This window comes from Oncorhynchus masou, chromosome 10 (assembly GCF_036934945.1).
Source record: "Oncorhynchus masou masou isolate Uvic2021 chromosome 10, UVic_Omas_1.1, whole genome shotgun sequence".
NCBI lineage: Eukaryota > Metazoa > Chordata > Actinopteri > Salmoniformes > Salmonidae > Oncorhynchus > Oncorhynchus masou.
Window position 1 is genome coordinate 6077904 of NC_088221.1, and position 18841 is coordinate 6096744.

Genomic DNA, 18841 nt, shown 5'->3' on the forward strand with positions numbered 1-18841 from the left:
GTACTAGAATGCTTAAAAGGCAGCTAAAATTTTGAATATCGGTTATCAGCATTGTTTGTTTTGGCAAGAAAAATATTAGTAATCGGTACCGGCCAAAAATGTCATATCGGTGCATCACTACCAAAAACTATTGTTGAACTAAAACTGATAAGTAAAAGGTAAATGAATGTTGATGCAGCAATAGTTTAAGACTGGGTAATGTTTACAGCTTGTTTGATAAGCTAGTGAGATCCTTGTGATACTAAGAAACACTCAGTTTTAACATTGGGCATTAGTAATCATGCATCGTAAAGACCATTGAGATAAGGAAACCCATCTCTCATGGGGACTCACAAAGCCAGTGTGATAGCTTGGTCCGGGGGGTCCTGGTGGCCCGGGTTGTCCCACTGGTCCCATTGGTCCAGGAAGGCCAGCCAATCCGCCCAGTCCTGGCTGACCAGGGACACCAGTCAATCCCTGTGCGCCCTGTGGAATAGGATGAAGGTCAAGATTAAAAAACAGTCATTATCATATTGATGAGCCATCCAATCCACACACTACACTCTTTTTAAAAAAAGGTTCAAAAAGGGTTCTTCGGCTGTCCCCATAGATAACTATTTTTAGTTCCCGGTAGATCCCTTTTTGGTTCACGGTAGAAACCTTTTGAGTTCCATGTAGAACCCTCTGTGGAAATAAATACATATTTATTCAAAGGGTTCTCTTATGGGGACAGCCAAACAACCCTTTTAGGTTTTAGATAGCACCTTCTTTTCTAATAGTGTACTAGTAGGACACACTTCACACAGGTATTAATCACATTGTAGGGCAATCTAAGCAACATTAGGAGAAACTGACCAACTGCAGATACAGTCATAGGACAGTTGAAATAGTCCCCTAGCCTGAAACATGACTTAGAGATCATTAGGACTGTCCCAGACAACAAAACCTTAGTCGGAAAAAGTTGTCTGTTCTTTCAACCAATCGATTGGTCAAAAATGTAAAATGTGTATTTTTCATTATATAGACACTATATATAGACAAGTATATGCACTGAGTTTGTCTGACGCTTTAAGATAACTGTTTGATTAAATAATGAAGACACAAACACACTACAGCGAGTCAGACTACAATTGATTTATGCCGGGCTGGGCTCAGACTTGCTGTGCTGTGTATTTTATTTTTTTTTACAGCGAGTGACTGTGTGACTAGCACTCGTTGTCTTTCCTCCCTGCTCAGGCGACCAGAGCAGAACATCGACAGTGTTTATTGCGCTGTCCATGTTGCTGAAGCTGCAATATAATTACAGCGATTTTTGACTGAAAGTTCTGTTACTGAAATCACCCGAAATCCTTGCTCTCTTTAGTGACACATGTATGCATCGCATGTACGTGACCAATAGGCCCTGACCTATAGTATATCATAGTCACATCAATAAATTGGTTATATACTTCGAACATCATAACGCATGTGTCAGAAAAATTGAAAAACAGGTGCTGTTCGATTGCAATATAATTCTTCTGACCATTTGGAACAATGTAAACAACGCAAAATAAATGATATGCATACCAGAGAGCCTGTTGTAATGCCTTTTTTGGGGGAAAGTCTTTATTTCAGCAGACTAAAAACAGTTGCATGTATTTGTGAATACAATTGCTGTCATGTAACGGTTTATTTATCGTTTACGCTAATTAGCCTATTCAAGGTTGCTTTGTTATTTTATTTTAAAACTAAAATGCTTGATTGCATTTCAAATCATGAATGACTCGTACGCTGTGTGATGACATGAACAAATGAATGATTGATTGATACAGTAGCCTATATAAATACTGAAATATAGGCCTAAATAAGTTACGGTATTTAGAAATAAACTGGATGCGGTCCTAGGCCTACGGCACGATGGTGGTTAAATAATAATAATTATAAGAAGAAGAACAAGAAGGAAAAAGGAGTGTTAATATGACTATAAATATACTTTTTTGGACAACTTGAACAGTGTAAATAACACAAAATAAAGTGTAAATAATAACAGAGAAGCTGTTAAAAAAAGTAAATCCTTTATCATAGCAAAGATTAAAAACAGCCAAAACAGATCTGGGGAAGGGTGCCAAAAAATGTCTTCACCATTGAAGATCCCCAAGAACACAGTGGGCTCCGTCATATTATATATATATTATATATTTTTGTTGTTGTTGTTGTTGGTGTTAACCTTTATTTAACTAGGCAAGTCAGTTAAGACAAATTCTTACTTACAATAACGGCCTACCCCGGCCAAAACCAGACGACGCCGGGCCAATTGTGTGCCACCCTATGGGACTCCCAATCATGACCGGATGTGATGCACCCTGGATTTGAACCAGGTACTGCTGTCGCCTCTTGCACTGAGACGCAGTGTCTTAGACCACTCGGGAGAACATTCTTAAATGGAAGAAGTTTGGAACCACAAGACTCATCCTAGAGCTGGCCGCACGGCCAAACTGAGCAATTGGGGGAGTAGGGCCTTATCAAAATACTAAAAGGTTGCGATGCCCACACATTCCACCACAAAGCCCTCACCTACAAAGAGATTAACCTAGAGAAAATTCCCCTCAGCCAGATGGTTCTGGGGCTCTGTCCAGAGTTCCTCTGTGGAGAGGGGAGAACCTTCCAGAAGAACAACCATCACTGCAGCCCTCCACCAATCAGGCCTTTATGGCAGAGTGGCCAGACGGAAGCCACTCCTCAGTAAAAAGGCACATGACAGCCCACTTGGAGTTTGCCAAAAGGCACTTAAAGAACTCTAAGACCATGAGAAACAAGATTATCTGGTTTGAAGAAACCAAGATTGAACTCTTTGGCCTGAATGACAAGCGTCAAGTCTGGAGAAAACCTGGCACCATCCCTATGGTGAAGCGTGGTGTTGGCAGCATCATGCTGTGGGAGGGCAGGGACTGGGAGAGTAGTCGGATTGAGGGAAAGATGAACAGAGAAAAGTACAGATATCTTTGATGAAAACCTGCTCCAGAGCGCTCAGGACCTCAGACTGGGGCGAAGGTTCACCTTCCAACAGGACAACGACCGTAAGCACACAGCCAATACAACGCAGGAGTGGCTTCGGGACAAGTATCTGAATGTCCTTGAGTGGCCCAGCCAGAACCCGTAACTAAACTTGATCGAACATCTCGAGAGACCTGAAAATAGCTGTGCAGCGACGAGCCCCATCCAACCTGACAGAGTTTAACAGGATCTGCAGAGAATTGGAGAAACTCCCCAAATACAGGTGTGCCAAGCTTGTAGCATCATATCCAAGAATACTCTAGGCTGTAATCGCTGCCAATGGTGCTTCAAAAAAGTACTGAGTAAATATTCTGTACTGAGGAGTGGCTTCCATCTGGCTACTCTACCATAAAGGCCTGATTGGTCGAGTGCTACAGAGATGGTTGGGCTTCTGGAGGTTTCTCCTGTCTCAACAGAGGAACTGTGGAGGTCTGTCAGAGTGAACATCAGGTTCTTGTTCACCTCCTTGACCCAAGCCCTTCTCCCCCAATTGTTCAGTTTGGCCAGCTATAGGAAGTCTTGGTGGTTCCAAACTTCTTCCATTTAAGGATGATGGAGGCAACTGTGTTCTTGTGGACCTTCAATGCTGCAAACATTTTTTGGCACCCTTCCTCAGATCTGTGCCTCAACACAACCCTGTCTCGGAGCTCTGCGGACAATTCCTTCGACCTCATGGGTTGGGTTTTAATCTGACATGCACTGTCAACTGTGGAACCTTATATAGAATCAAGAATCACCAAATCAAGTCCACTCAATTGGATTTACCACAGGTGGACTCCAATCAAGATGTAGAAACGTCTCAAAGATGATCAATGGAAACAGGATGCAGCTGAGCTCAATTTCGAGCCTCATAGCACAGGGACTGCATACTTATTAAATAAGGTATGTTTTTCCTATTTTTATAAATGTGCAAAAATTTAAACCTGTTTTTGCTTTGTCATTATCAGGTATTGTGGGGTAGATTGATGAGGTGGAAATAATGTTTTCATTCATTTTAGAATAAGGCTGTAACGTAACAAAATGTGGAAAAAGGGAAGTGATCTGAATACTTTCTGAATACACTGTATGGATGATTTATAAAGCCAGACACATTTAACGGTTAGGCTGTTGATTATAGACTTAAATAAATTGGGGTTTCCTCTCTCCTTTAACTTTCTTAAGGCAAGGGCTTTTTTCTCGTCTCCTAATGCAATGTCAGAGTGTCAGAGTGATGGACAGGCACGAATCAGACAGGTGTCATGTACACAATGAAAATAATTATTTTTTTGCTACTGCTCGACTAAAGAAATCTCAGTCAACCAACAGCCTTTTGACCAAACAATCGACCAGTCAACTAAATTGGGTCAGCACTACAGTTCATACACACACGCTAAATTGATTCATTTTAGGCATTCCACATTCTTAACATGGTTTTAAAACTACATTTAGTACAGCACAAAATCAAGGGTCACCAACTCTGGTCTTGGAGAGATACTGGGTGTGCAGGCATTTGGAACAAAAGCCTGCACACCCAGTAGCTCTTCAGGGAAGTGTGAGTAAGATAAACCTGGGTCGTGTTCATTAGGGAACCCAACATATTTTTTTATTAACCTTTTACAAGTAAAGTTCAGGAAGCCCCTCCCTGTTTCCATCTGTTTGGTGCTTAATGAACACAACCATGCCTTAGAGACACAGAAAGTCCACACTCCCATGCTGGGTACCTGGTACCTGCTGCATATTAGCAGGTCTAGGGGAGCAAGACGACATACAGTAAGAAGATAACAGGTTGGAGAGATAGCTAGGAAAGTAGGAGGAGGAGCTTTGCTGGAGGAAGAGAGGAAAAGAGCAAAAGCTTGAGCCCTTGTAGAACACTGTATGTTTTTAAATCTGACTTCTGTGTTTTCAATTGAGTCTTTGACAAGGTAAAGTAAAAGGCTCGGTACCCACCTTTGCGCCGACTGCTCCCGGAAGACCGAGTTCACCTGGGTCACCCTGTAGAGGGGGAATTTTTAAATATTTTCATTTCACATTTATTTAACCAGGTAGGCCAGTTGAGAACAAGTTCTCATTTACAACTGCGACCTGGCCAAGATAAAGCAGTGCGATAAAAACAACAACACAGATTTACACATGGGGTAAACAAACGCAGTCAACAACACAATAGAAAAATCTGTATCCAGTGTGTGCAAATGAAGTAAGGAGGTAAGGCAAGAAATAGGCCAATAGTGGTGAAGTAATTACAATTTAGCAATTAACAGTGATAGATGTGATAGATTTGCAGATGACGATGTGCAAGTAGAAATACTGGTGTGCAAAAGAGCAGAAAAACAAATATGGGATGAGGTAGGTGGTTGGTTGGATGGGCTATTTACAGATGGGCTGTGTACAGCTGCAGCGATCGGTAAGCTGCTCTGACAGCCTATGCTTAAAGTTAGTGAGGGAGATATGAGTCTCCAACTTCAGTGATTTTTGCAATTCGCTCCAGTCATTGGCAGCAGAAAACTGGAAGGAAAGGAGGTCAAATAAGGTGTTGGCTTTGGGGATGACCAGTGAAATATACCTACTGGAGTGTGTGCTACAGGTGGGTCTTACTATGGTGACCAGTGAGCTGACATAAGGTGGAGCTTTACCTAGTAAAGACTTATAGATAACCTGAAGCCAGTGGGTTTGGTGACGAATATGTAGCGAGGACCAGCCAACGAAAGAATACAGGTCGCAGTGGTGGGTAGTATATGGGGCTTTGGTGATAAAACGGATGGCACTGTGATAGACTGCATCCAATTTGCTGAGTAGAGTTGGAGGCTATTTTGTAAATGACATCGCCGAAGTCAAGGATAGGTAGGATAGTCAGTTTTACGAGGGTATGTTTGGCAGCATGAGTGAAGGAGGCTTGTTGCAAAATAGGAAGCAGATTCTAGATTAAATTTTGCATTGGAGATGCTTAATATGAGTCTGGAAGGAGAGTTTACAGACTAGCCAGACATCTAGGTATTTGTTGTTGTCCACATATTCTAAGTCAGAACCGTCCAGAGTAGTGATGCTAATCGGGCAGGGGGGTGCGGGCAGCGATCAGTTAAAGAGCATGCATTTAATTTTACTTATTAAGAGAAGTGTGAGGCCATGGAAGGAGTGCTGTATGGCATTGAAGCTAGTTTGGAGGTTTGTTAACACAGTGTCCAAAGAAGGGCCAGATGTATTCAGAATGGTGTCATCTGCATAGAGGTGGATCAATAAATCACCCCCAGCATTCGATGCAAGTGCAGTACGCCACAGGATGTTTTGTGCTGGTCAAGGGAAGTCAAGTCTGGAATGAACCAAGGGCTATATCTGTTCTTAGTTCTACATTTTTTGAAAGGAGCATGCTTATTTAAGATGGTGAGGAAAGCACTTTTAAAGAACAACCCGGCATCCTCTACTACGGGATGAGGTCAATATCCTTCCAGGATACCTGGGCCAGGTCGATTAGAAAGGCCTGCGTGCAGAAGTGTTTTAGGGAGCATTTGACAGTGATGAGTGGTGGTCGTTTGACCGCTGACCCATTACGGACGCAGGCAATGAGGCAGTGATCGCTGAGATCCTGGTTGAAAACAGCAGAGGTGTATTTGGAGGGCAAGTTGGTCAGGATGATATCTATGAGCGTGCCCATGTTTACGGATTTGGGGTTGTACCTGATAGGTTCATTGATCATTTGTGTGAGATTGAGGGCATCTAGTTTAGATTGTAGGATGGCCGGGGTGTTAAGCATATTCCAGTTTAGGTCACCTAACAGTACGAACTCTGATGATAGATGGGGGGCAATCAATTCACATATGGTGTCCAGGGCACAGATGGGAGCTGAGGGGGTCTATAACAAGCATTAACAGTGGGGGACTTTTTCTGGAGAGATGGATTTTTAAAAGTAGAAGCTCGAACTGTTTTGGCATAGACCTGGATAGTATTACAGAACTCTGCAGGCTATCTCCACAGTAGATTGCAACTCCGAATGTAGAGGTGATCAACTTGAATTGATCCCATTCAAATCCCATAGGTACTTATCTTCAGAAAACAATCAATGATGTAATTTGGTAATGACAAAAGAAGCCATGACTAACAGATGGAAAGAACTTGATCGTTAGAATCATTTGTGTTTTTTCAGTCACCTTCTCTCCCCTGGCCCCTGCAACTGCTGGGCGACCATCAGTACCAGGTGGGCCGGGTAACCCCTACAAAGCACAAGTTTAGTACTTAATATTATGTTTATTAACTTAATCATCATCATAATCATTACACTTTGCACACTATCAGCAGTGTGGTGGATCAATTGATTACTCATATGGTCCTTTCACTGCAGATAGGTCACCTTCCGTCTTACATGATGATAAAGCACAGCACATCCATCCCAAATAATCATGGATAAAAACACAATCAAATGCTTATGACTATTATGGTTCCACTGTGGTATGTTACATGAAAGGCAAACAAACGGAGAGAAGGGTCCATCTCCTGAGGACCTACCGGTTGACCAGGGGCACCATCTTGTCCTGGGGGACCTTGGGGGCCAAACGAGCTAGAGAGCCCTGTACCAACAACGGCAGGACCTGGGGCCCCGGGGAGTCCAGGAGGGCCAGGCAAACCAGGCAGTCCCTAACACCCCAGAAAATACACAGAGAATACATCACGAATCATGACTATTGCATATTTCATTTTTGCACATTCAACTCCTCTCCTCCTCCTGCAACTGTTCTCCTAGTTTGTTGCTGCAAAAATAATGTACAATTCTCAGTCAATTTAGTCAAATAAAAATAAATTAAATGAATACATTTTTGTCAGAGTAAACTGCTGATGGAAATCCATGAACCCTAGTTTGTAATAGTTTCAGCTTGACATCGGCTAAGTAAATCAAGGCCTTTCCAAATTCCTTCAAATGCATTTCACAGCTCAAGACGGGATCCAATTTGAGGTAGGACGCTGTGCGCTCCTTGAGTTGGATGTTTTGTCAGGCGAATACATAAAACAATATGTACTGAGTTTGGGTTGTTTATACAGGTGTAGTGGAGCCCTAACAACGCTCTGGGATGAAGTTTCCCCTAGGTGCAGATCTAGGATCAGCTTTCCTTCCTCCAATCCTAATCTTAACCATTAGTTGGGAAAATGCAAAAAAAATGCCAAAGACCAGCATCTAGGGGCAAATTGACCCTACACTCCTAACAACTGCACCTGAACCAGTGTTGGATGACAAGGCAATCTATGGCCCTTTTGCTTATAGAGTGGAGCCAATATAAGAAAAGTGGACCTACCCGAAGAGCCTCCAAGTCAGGGAACCCAGAGCCTTCCATGTCCATAAAGGTCTGAAACAAAGAAGGTGAAATAGCTCACAGACGTCATAGAAGTCATGTGCTCCACAACTACAGCAGCTCTCTTGCCCCTTCTTCCCATCTGAAATAATTTAGCTAAAATATGATTTGTTGATCTCAACTGACAATTTTTGGTATCAACAACCCTGTTGTGTTGGTTTCAGTGTCCTTTGCTAGCTGCAAGTGGTTGTAGAAAATACATAACTAGAATTTTGGCTCAAATGACTGAGGTCAATGTGGACTCACCGGCCGGTCGTGACTGGATGGCGCTGGGAGTCCTGGGGGTCCGGGAGGTCCACTGGGGCCCGGCTGGCCCTCACCACGGTCACCCTGTGGAGCAGACACACATGAACGATTGACTGCATTAGTAATTAGCTAGTAATTGCCCTAAGGGGACAAATAAACTTGCATTGAATAACCTAGCCATGGGGTGCGCACCGAATGGCAGCCTATTCCCTTCATAGCACACTACTTTTGACTAGAGCCCAAGTAGCGTACTATAAAGGGAATAGGGTGCAATTTGGGACACAAACAAGGGGTACATCTCAATATGGTCATGTGTTTATTTACACAAGATCTGAAGCAGTGTTTGAAACATTTCAATCAATAAGTCTTCTTTGACTTTTTCTGAACTGGATTGATCCCCCGCTCATGCTGACACTGGTCTTTGACTCATTGGGGAGGGCAATCCACAGATAACAGACTGCAACTGATGACTGCTGCATAATGCCTGCCTGGTCCCAGATCTGTTTGTGTTTTCTTGCTAACTCCTATGTTCAGTGTCTTGCCAAACAACCATAAGAGTTGGTTATACAGCACAAAATGATCTGGGACCAGGCTACATTATGCCAGCTTCTTCATGCCATGACAGCATTTAGTACCTTCTCTCCTTTGAGCCCAGAGTCTCCTGGGGTTCCAGGGAAGCCTGGCGGTCCAACAAGGCCCTGGGTAAGAGACAGACCAGAGAGCTGACTAGTATCTTGAGAAATACAAGTATTGGCACTTAAATATGCTAATCCTAAGCTGTGTTTGAATACCCATAATAACATACTGTATACTACATATTTAATGAGTATATACTACATACTATTTGCAAATTTTAGTATACTGTAAACGAGCGTTATCCCTTCAGTTGAGCGTACTAGTGCTTCGCCTGTCTACCAGAAGTTGATGCTGTTGCTATGCAACCTCTTGCTAGCTTGTTAGCATAACAAATAACTTGCTAGACATCTTAGGATTTCGGGTGTGTTCCTAAATTCAAATCTGGAGTGCCAGAGTGCGCTCATAAATTCAGAGCATTGTCAGTTCGTAAATTCAGAGCGTTTCGCTTTCGGAGCATTCAGAGCACACACTGGACGCTCTGGCCGAGGAGTAGGGTTGAACAGAGCGTTCTGACCTCATAACAGCAGTCAAGCACCCAAGCTAACTGGCTAACTTGCTAACTACTGTACTTCCAGATACAAATGAGAGAACACCCTAGCAGAGCTGGATAGGTTGTTTTCATGTCATCCAGAGCATTAGTGACTAACTGTGCTGCTGGCAAAAATGTAATTCCGCTTTTTTGCAACTTACTTGAGAACCATCTTCACCAGGATCACCCTGTGAAGAGGAGGAAAATAAAACATCATTAAAAGTATGGTCTACGACACTGATCAAAAAGGAAATTATTTAAAACTACAGGTTAATTGCAACCACTGTTGACCACCATTTTATCTCCAGGTGTTAAACCATCAATACGCACTTAGATTACCCGCACAGGTCGTACAGGTTATATGAATGGAAAACTCATGGTAGTACACACATTACTTTATATTTTCCAATTTATGCAATCCATTAATTACAACTTGTCTAATAAAGTATGGTTATTTATTATCAAGAAAAGAAAAAATATATCCTGGTCTAAGATGTCACTAAATAATTAAGTTATACCTGTTAGTTGCACTTGGCCATAAACGCTAAGCACTACTCCAGGTAGAAGTTGTCGATAGGCACAGATATAGGATTACCCATAAGGCTTAAATCATCCTACTGTGGCCACGTTCCGATTCTCAATACTTCTCCCGAAGTGACCATGAGAGCTGTAACCTTCCGAAGTGTTCGAGGTTAGGTTGGACACAGTAAGATGTTTTCCCTCTAATGGATTTAACAATGGTTGAAACTCCATTAGGCCAATGTTTACCCCAATCCAATGCTTTTAAATCCATGACGGGGAGTGTGCAAGTGCAGTGGGATAAATATGGAGAATCAGATCACGGCTGACTGAATAACTTTCTTATTGATTGCCCTCTGCTGGTATTGAGGTGGAAGGTCAGGGCAGGCAACTCACAGGCTCTCCATCAGCTCCTGCGGGCCCCTCAGGGCCTGCAGGTCCCGGAGTTCCAGCTGGTCCTCTGGGACCCGCAACCGTCCCAATCACGGAGCTGTCGCCACGTGATACCACCTCAGCCGCGGGCCCCGGGGAGCCTGGCGGTCCGGGGGGACCAGCGGGGCCGGGGTCGCCCTTCGACCCAGGGTATCCGAAGCCTGCTTTTCCCTATGGAGACAATAGGACATTCAAAAAGTTATACATCTTTATTGTTTCCAAAGAATACCCTCTTGGTATGGAGACGGGAAAGCATTATGTTAGCTTCAGGAACAACCTTTAAAAATAAAACGGGTTGTGTTGTTCATAACAATATGGGTAGAGTAATTAGTACATCATGCTACACATACTAGATGTAAATGTGACTTTAAATAAAGATAATAAAGAAGATGATAATGGTGGGAGTTGTCATAATTTGTTGCAGTTCAGGAGGTTCAAAATGCATTGACTGATCATAATGAGGTTATATCAAAAGGTATGGAGGAGACCAATAATAAAATACAAAAGACCAGCACATGAACACGACAATTGGAGTGCCATTCATTATTATGTGGTTATTAGGACAACAGGTTAAGAAGTAGTGTACACACACATCCAGTAACTTGCAGGTGCATGGTACAAAAAGTAAAGTCAGAAATGCTTTAATTTTATTTAACCTTTATTTTACTAGGCAAGTCAGTTAAGAGCAAATTCTTATTTACAATGACGGCCTACACGGGCCAAACTAATTGTGCACCGCCCCATGGTAAGCCCCAATCACGGCCGGTTGTGATACAGCCTGGATTAGAACCAGGGTGTCTGTAGTGAAGACTCTAGCACTGAGATGTAGTGCCTGAGACCGCTGCGCCATTCGGGAGCCCAAAGATATATAATTTTAAAAAGCCCAACACCTGCTTTCTGTTGAATGCCCGTGCAGTTTTATTGTGCAACGTTTCAACCTTAAGGTCTTCGACCAGACAATAAATAATAAACCTGAGGGAGCATTCAACGGTATTTGGGACCACAACAAGGTGATAATAATAGATAATTTGAACATACCTTCATTCCCTTTTCTCCAGGCACTCCCTGCAGGAAAAAAACACAAAAGAACATTTTAGTATCTACATATGTATATGACCAAACAATTTTGGTGTGTTTGAAAGCAATAAGAGGTATGGGTGCAGGCTTCACCTGGTCCCTATATGAGTTCTTTCAAAAAGCATCATGCCACAACTAGCAAGTGTTGTGACATTGAGCATTGAGACTAAGTGGTTAAGAAATAACACATACACTGAATATAACAAACATTAGGAACACCATCCTAGTATTGTTTTCTTGCCCGTAGAAAAGCCCCAATTCATGAGGAATGGACTCCACAAGGTGTCGAAAGTGTTCCACAAGGATGCTGTCCCATGTTGACTCCAATGCTTGCTTTAACATACACTGCTGCCATCTATTGGGCAAAATCTACATTGTGCTTGTGTTGGAATAATACATTATGGCCTTTCTCTTGCATTTCAAAGATGGTAAAAATAAATAAAATAAAAACATTTTTTTTCTTTGAATTATCTTTTACCAGATCTGATGTGTTATATTCTCCTACATTAATTCAACATTTCCAGAAACTTAAGTGTTTCCTTTCAAATGGTATCAAGAAATATGCATATCCTTGTTTCAGTTCCTGAGCTACAGGCAGTTAGATATGTAATTTTGGGTGAAAATTGAAAAAAAGGATCAGATCCCTAACCGGTCTCCTCCTATTCCTCTACACTAATTGAAGTGGATATAACAAGTGACATCAATAACGGAACAGAGCTTTCACCTGGATTCACCTGGTCAGCCTATGTCATCGAAATCTTTTTTGTTACACTCAGCGTTTATCCTGTATTCACTTCACTATATGGATATTGAACTCAGGTTCTAATGCACCTAGAGCATATGAAGCTTCTTGAGCTGCTTTGGTGTATGAAAGGTGTTGTAAAAATAGACTTCAATAGAAAATAAATAGAAAATGAATAGACATTTTGAACACACATGTTTTTTCATTGAAGTTTAAGACCAACAATGTTGTTTCGTGGAATTTTAATTAGTACACTGTATGAATGTGTCATCTATTTTGTTTGTTTAAAATTATTCAATAAGTCTGCACCTTCTCTCCACGTGCCCCTCCTCGTGTGCCCAACTCAGACCCAGAATCTCCCTTTGGACCGAAAGGACCCCTGTCTCCTTTCTCTCCTCTGTCACCCTTCTCTCCTCTAGATCCACCTGGGCCTTGAAAACAAAAGAAAGATAGAGAAAAAGAAAGGCAAAAGTTATTACCTCCTGAAAATAAATGTTTACAAAATGATGAACGGTTGCATCCTTATCCTAAACCAACATTTCCTTCCCCAGTTTACCGGCAGGAAATGGCTTTCTCGTTTGTTGGCCAGAGCATCCTTGTGTCCTTACTACCGACTGTAATTTATAGGTTGTTGAGAAGCCTTGGAGGATATGGTCATAACCTTCTTGACAGAGTTAAAATTCCACAACTGCATGCACATTATTTCCCATCATCTTTCCTGGTAAATCCATGTTTGGCCTAGTCCTCAGGCAAGTCAGTTAAGAACAAATTCTTATTTTCAATGACAGCCTTGGAACAGTGGGTTAACTGCCTGTTCAGGAACGACAGATATGTACCTTGTCAGCTTGGGGGTTTGAGCTTGCAAACTTCCGGTTACTAGTCCAACGCTCTAACCACTAGGCTACCCTGCTGCCCAATTCTACCAACCAAGCAGGCACTTTAATTTGGATAGACCCCCCCATTGCATGGCAATGCAACATGCAGAGTCTTGCATATCCTGCAGTCCAGAGTGAGAGCATCCAACTCAGACACTTTGTGGGTGCATCTCAAGTGACTTCCTCTCTGTGTCCCTTTTCTTCCATCTCCACTGATGTGGAGATAAAAGCAAATACCTGGTAAATGTTGTGTTCAAGACCACCTAAAGCGAGACTGATTCAAGACCAAGACCGGAGGAAATCGAGTCTGAGTCAAGACCAAGACCGGAGGTGGGACAAGGGGTCCGAGACCGAGTCAAGATCAAGATCGGGAGGGGGACAAGGGGTTTGAGACCAGAAAAATGCAAGTCCAATTCAAGACAATGATTGTAATTTTACCAAAATAACCACCATAATAAGAGATCAAAATGTCCAGTATTTCTGTATTCATATTTCAGAACAACATATGGATTCTTTAGACATTCAGATAGAATCTAGCTAGCTGAGGCAGTCATTGGTTAGGCAATCAAAATCTAGATAAAGGTTTCTGCCATTCAACAGTATTGGGGCAAAATTTAGTAGTGACATTGGAATCAACCAAACACATTTTGACTTATTGAGTGTGACCTTTTTTTTTACAAAAAATGTATGGAAACTTTTGCCTTGTTGAAGGCCAACAGGTCACTGTGCAATAGCGAGCAGTACTTTTCCCACGGTCTAGCTAGACAGCTTTTCTTGTCAGTAGTTTGCAGCGGCTGCAGCAACTGTTATCACAAAGTTCATTTCCAGAAATTCTGCACATTTTACCATGTGGCGTAGAGAAAACTTAGCCGTTTTAAAGCAAGTTTGCTGCAATTCTACACATTTTTTCCATGGGGCGGATGATTTTCTTTCTTTCTTTTCAAGAATAACCTAAGTTTCAAGTGATCATCATCTGGTGAGTGGAACTGTGTTTTTTATTGCAGCGTGCTTGTTGTTGTTAGCCATCTCTTTGAAAATAACTTATGTGTGAAACACTGTTGCATTTAAAGTGGAACTGACAGCATTTTAGCAACATGACATTTTATTAAAATCTGTTCATATACACCCCTGGGAAGAATATGACACTTAAAAAGAAAATCTGACAAGCGACCACTTGGATATGGTTGTTTTCATAAATTCTTACAATTTTTAGGAATTACGTATACTAAGGCATTGTGAAAGCGGCAGTGTGTTTGGACAATTAATAGACACTGCAGTAAATAAAACCAAATAAAAACATGCATCTTGTCCAGGACCAGAGTCAACACAGACTGGTGAGCTATAGCCAATCAGAGCTACAGAAGACCTTTATACAAACAAGCTATTTGCCACACGGCGCTGCCATCATTCACTTTGAACTGGACTGTGTGTTTACAGGCAGCTGCAACAGTGCGACTTTAGATCATTAATACGCATTCGCCAAAAGCTACAATCGATTTTTGCAAATAAAATCCATTTCTGCAAATATGGAAACACCACGGGAATCCTCTTACATTTGAGAACTTTACAGTCATATTGATCAATAAACCATGAAAAGGTAGGCGCTCCCTCAGTTATACACATAAGCAACAACAAGATCAACAACTAATGCTAGCTAGAGCAAGATGAGCTCAAATCTAGCTAAGAAACATTCGATAAACACAAAACTTTTTCATATAGTTGGCCGTCAAAATTGCTAAACGATGGGGAATTGAAGCCTCCTCGTCCTTCTGCAGCTTGCCTGCCAACGCATGCTTATCCCAACCAAGCACTCAAGCTAACTGGCTTAAGTAGGCTAGCTAGCTACGTCCAGAAACAAATGAGAGAACACCTCACTGTAAATCTATGGCAGAACCCAAGGGGCTTGATTTTTCAAGCTCTCCCAGTAGATTTTGCGGTGAAGTAGTGTCCCCTCCCCATTTTACTTGCCGTAGCAGAGCTGGTTAGGCTATTTACATATTATCAAGAGAAGAGAGTGTTTGGAAATTGGAGTAGATAGCCAGAGTGAATTTGTGAATGCAAGAGATATGCTAAGTGTATAACATTCATTCAAGTTGTTGCTAGCTAACCAAATGGCACCTGCATCTCTAGCTGTCTATATTCACTGAAAATCCATGAGGAAAAAAAGTCAGTCACTCACCCAATCACTTTTAAAAAATTAAGGAAACAAGGAGGCAGCTATTTCCTGTGGCGACTTGTAATTCCAGGCAGAAACCCACCTGCTTTGAGCCTTACCTGTTTAGTTAAAAATATATATATACAGTTGAAGTCGGAAATTTAAATACACTTAGGTTGGAGTCATTAAAACTTGTTTTTCAACCACTCCAAAAATGTCTTGTTTTGGCAAGTCACATCTACGTTGTGCATGACACAAGTACTTTTTCCAACAATTGTTTGCAAAAAGATTATTTCACTTATAATTCACTTTATCAGAAGTTTAAATACGCTAAGTTGACTATGCCTCTAAACAGCTTGGAAAAGTCCAGAAAATTATGTCATGGCTTTAGAAGCTTCTGATAGGCTAATTGACATAATTTAAGTCAATTGGAGGTGTACCTGTGAATTGTATTTCAAGGCCTACCTTAAAACCCAGTGCCTTTTTGCTTGACATAATGGGAAAATCGAAATAAATCAGTCAAGACCTCAAACAAAAAACTGTAGACCTCTGCAAGCCTGGTTCATCCTTGGAAGCAATTTCCAAACACCTGAAGGTAACACGCTCATCTGTACAAACAATAGTATGTAAGTATAAACACCATGGGACCACGCAGCCGTCATAAAGCTCAGGAAGGAGACGCATGTACTTTGGTGTGAAAAGTGCAAATCAATCCCAGAACAACAGCAAAGGACCTTGTGAAGATGCTGGAGGAAACAGGTACAAAAGTGTCTATATCCACAGTAAAACGAGTCCTATATCAACATAACCTGAAAGGACGCTCAGCAAGGAAGAAGCCACTGCTCCAAAACCGCTATAAAGAAGCCAGACTACGGTTTGCAACTGCACATGGGGACAAAGATCATACTTTTTGGAGAAATGTCCTCTGGTCTGATGAACCAAAAATAGAACTGTTTGGCCATAATGACCGTCGCTATGTTTGGAGGAAAAAGGGGGCGGCTTGCAAGCCGAAGAACACTATGCCAACTGTGAAGCACAGGGGTGGCAGTATCATGTTGTGGGGGTGCTTTGCTGCAGGAGGGACTGGTGCACTTCACAAAATAGATCATCATTCAGGTGGAAAATTGTGGATATTTTGAAGCAACATCTCAAGACATCAGTCAGGAGGTTAAAGCTTGGTCGCAAATGGGTCTTCCAAATGGACAATGACCTCAAGCATACTTCCAAAGTTGTGGCAAAATGGCTTAAGTACAACAAAGTCAAGGAATTGGAGTGGCCATCACAAAGCCCTGACCTCAACATAATTTCAATAGGGTTTTCTAACGATCAATTAGACTTTTAAAATTATAAACATGGATTAGCTAACACAACATGCCATTGGAACACAGGAGTGATGGTTGCTGATAATGTCGATATTCTATTAAAAAAATCAGCTGTTTCCAGCTACAATAGTAATTTACAACATTAACAATTAACAAAAATCAAAGACATTTCTAAGTGACCCCAAACTTTTGAACAGTAGTGTCTATATATTTGCCTGTTTTGCATGTTATTTTGGCATTAATACATCACATATCAGATTGCAAAACAATATAAAAAAAATGAATTGTGTTAATAAAGCCGCATACAACATGCTCTCTTTTTTGCTTTCTTGAATAAGGCAGCACCAAAACGCAGGTGTTTCAGCTAGGGATGCATGATATATCGGTGAACATATGCCAACATCGGTATCGGCCTGATATCTAGTTTAACGCCGATGTCAAAGCTACCATGCATACCTTTACAACGTAGGTACATGACGTAATGACGCCACATGAAATGTTGCCCTACAGGTGCAACACAGCATTCCTAACATAGCCCTCAAGATCTGCTGTGTGGATGGAGCAGTCAAAATGTTGTGCCGTCATTTGAAAGAGTAAGAACATTTCAGCGAGACACCTCAAAGGTGAAATCCATTAAAGTCAAGATAATGGAACTCATTGCCCATGACAGTCAACTGTTCTCTGTCGTGGGTGATTTTTTTCAGATGTTGCCCTACCGGAGATACACAGTAATACCGTCACTGCTTTTAGCTACATGACATATATACACTTTGAAATGCCATTTGGGTCATTGCGTGTCAAAAAAGATACAGTAGCACTGTCAAAGCTGTACAAAAAAAAGAAAACAAGCAAACACAGTTCACGAAATATGTGTTTACAATACCGCGTTGGTAATAAAGCATCATTTGTTCGACCGCAACTTCTGGGGTAGCTTGCTTTGGCTTGGAACCTAGCTAGCACCAATATAACCACCATGAAAATAATGACCAGTAGAAACTGCAGTCATTTTCAGTATTCTTAGCAATGACATAGGAATCCTTGTGAGTAAGTATTAGCTAGTTTGCCACTTGTTGTTCGCCTATTGAAATTGAACTTCAGTTCATGAAAATAATAAATAATGAATAGTTAGTTAGACAGCTACTTAACCCTGTTGGCCAAACCTAAGGTTATAAGCAGCCAGTTATCTTCAACTGGCTAGTGAGGCTCGACTTGACCGGGTTATGTATTGTGAAGCTAGCCACAATAAGGATAAGGCACAATAGTGGAATTTGCAGTTTGCTTTCAAAATAAAAGTATGTAATTGACAGTGATGCAAATATATACAAATATAAGAATTATGCCATACTTTTATTTTGAAGGCTAACTGTAAAGTCCACTGTTGTGGCTAATCCTTATTGTGGCTAGCTTCACATAGATGGGTCCAACCACCGTTAATCAAATAAGAACTGTCTTATAAATGAGGGTTATTTTAGATTATGAAACCTAGCTATAACTACAGAAACAGATTTTCATTTTGCCATGTTTTGGGGGAAGAAAATTGTTTGCATCCATGAACGAGCTAACTTTTTTTATGACCATCACAGTAGGTGCGCGAGACAACTTTACCATCATCACAGCATACGTATCAATGAATCGTTGTGACACATGATATACGAGTGATGGTGTAATCAATGTGTAAAAACTACGACAAAAGTTAATGAAAGCTTTAAATTATTATGTGCCGTGCAGTCAAGTTCAGGCCTGATTGGTCAACAAGCTTGTTTGACACGGTGTTAACAAGCTTGTTTGACATGGTGTTATTTGACATATCAAAGAGTGTTATTTGACATGTCTAAGTGTTATCTTTTTTGACATGCAAAGACCCAAACGGCGTTCCATAGAAATCCTGGTTGAGCATGAAATGACTGAACAAATGAACAACCAAACAGCACAGCAAGTAAGTGAAAGAAATAGGCTTTGATTATGTTTTACTGGTAATGGGGAC

General features: G+C 41.4%; 1 protein-coding gene across 3 annotated transcripts in view; it reads right to left on the reverse strand.

Annotated features, from left to right (window-relative positions):
• Positions 1-18841, reverse strand: part of LOC135547079 (collagen alpha-1(XVIII) chain-like) — a 182611-nt gene that overhangs the window by 36941 nt on the left and 126829 nt on the right. For all 3 annotated transcript variants that reach the window (XM_064975733.1, XM_064975732.1, XM_064975730.1), the window contains 11 exons: positions 12815-12936; positions 11725-11751; positions 10651-10857; positions 9897-9923; positions 9206-9268; positions 8571-8654; positions 8268-8318; positions 7486-7614; positions 7131-7193; positions 4939-4983; positions 334-465 (listed from right to left, as the gene is read on the reverse strand). In XM_064975733.1, the coding sequence (XP_064831805.1) occupies positions 334-465; positions 4939-4983; positions 7131-7193; positions 7486-7614; positions 8268-8318; positions 8571-8654; positions 9206-9268; positions 9897-9923; positions 10651-10857; positions 11725-11751; positions 12815-12936 (950 nt within the window). The remainder of the gene's footprint in view (positions 1-333; positions 466-4938; positions 4984-7130; positions 7194-7485; positions 7615-8267; positions 8319-8570; positions 8655-9205; positions 9269-9896; positions 9924-10650; positions 10858-11724; positions 11752-12814; positions 12937-18841) is intronic.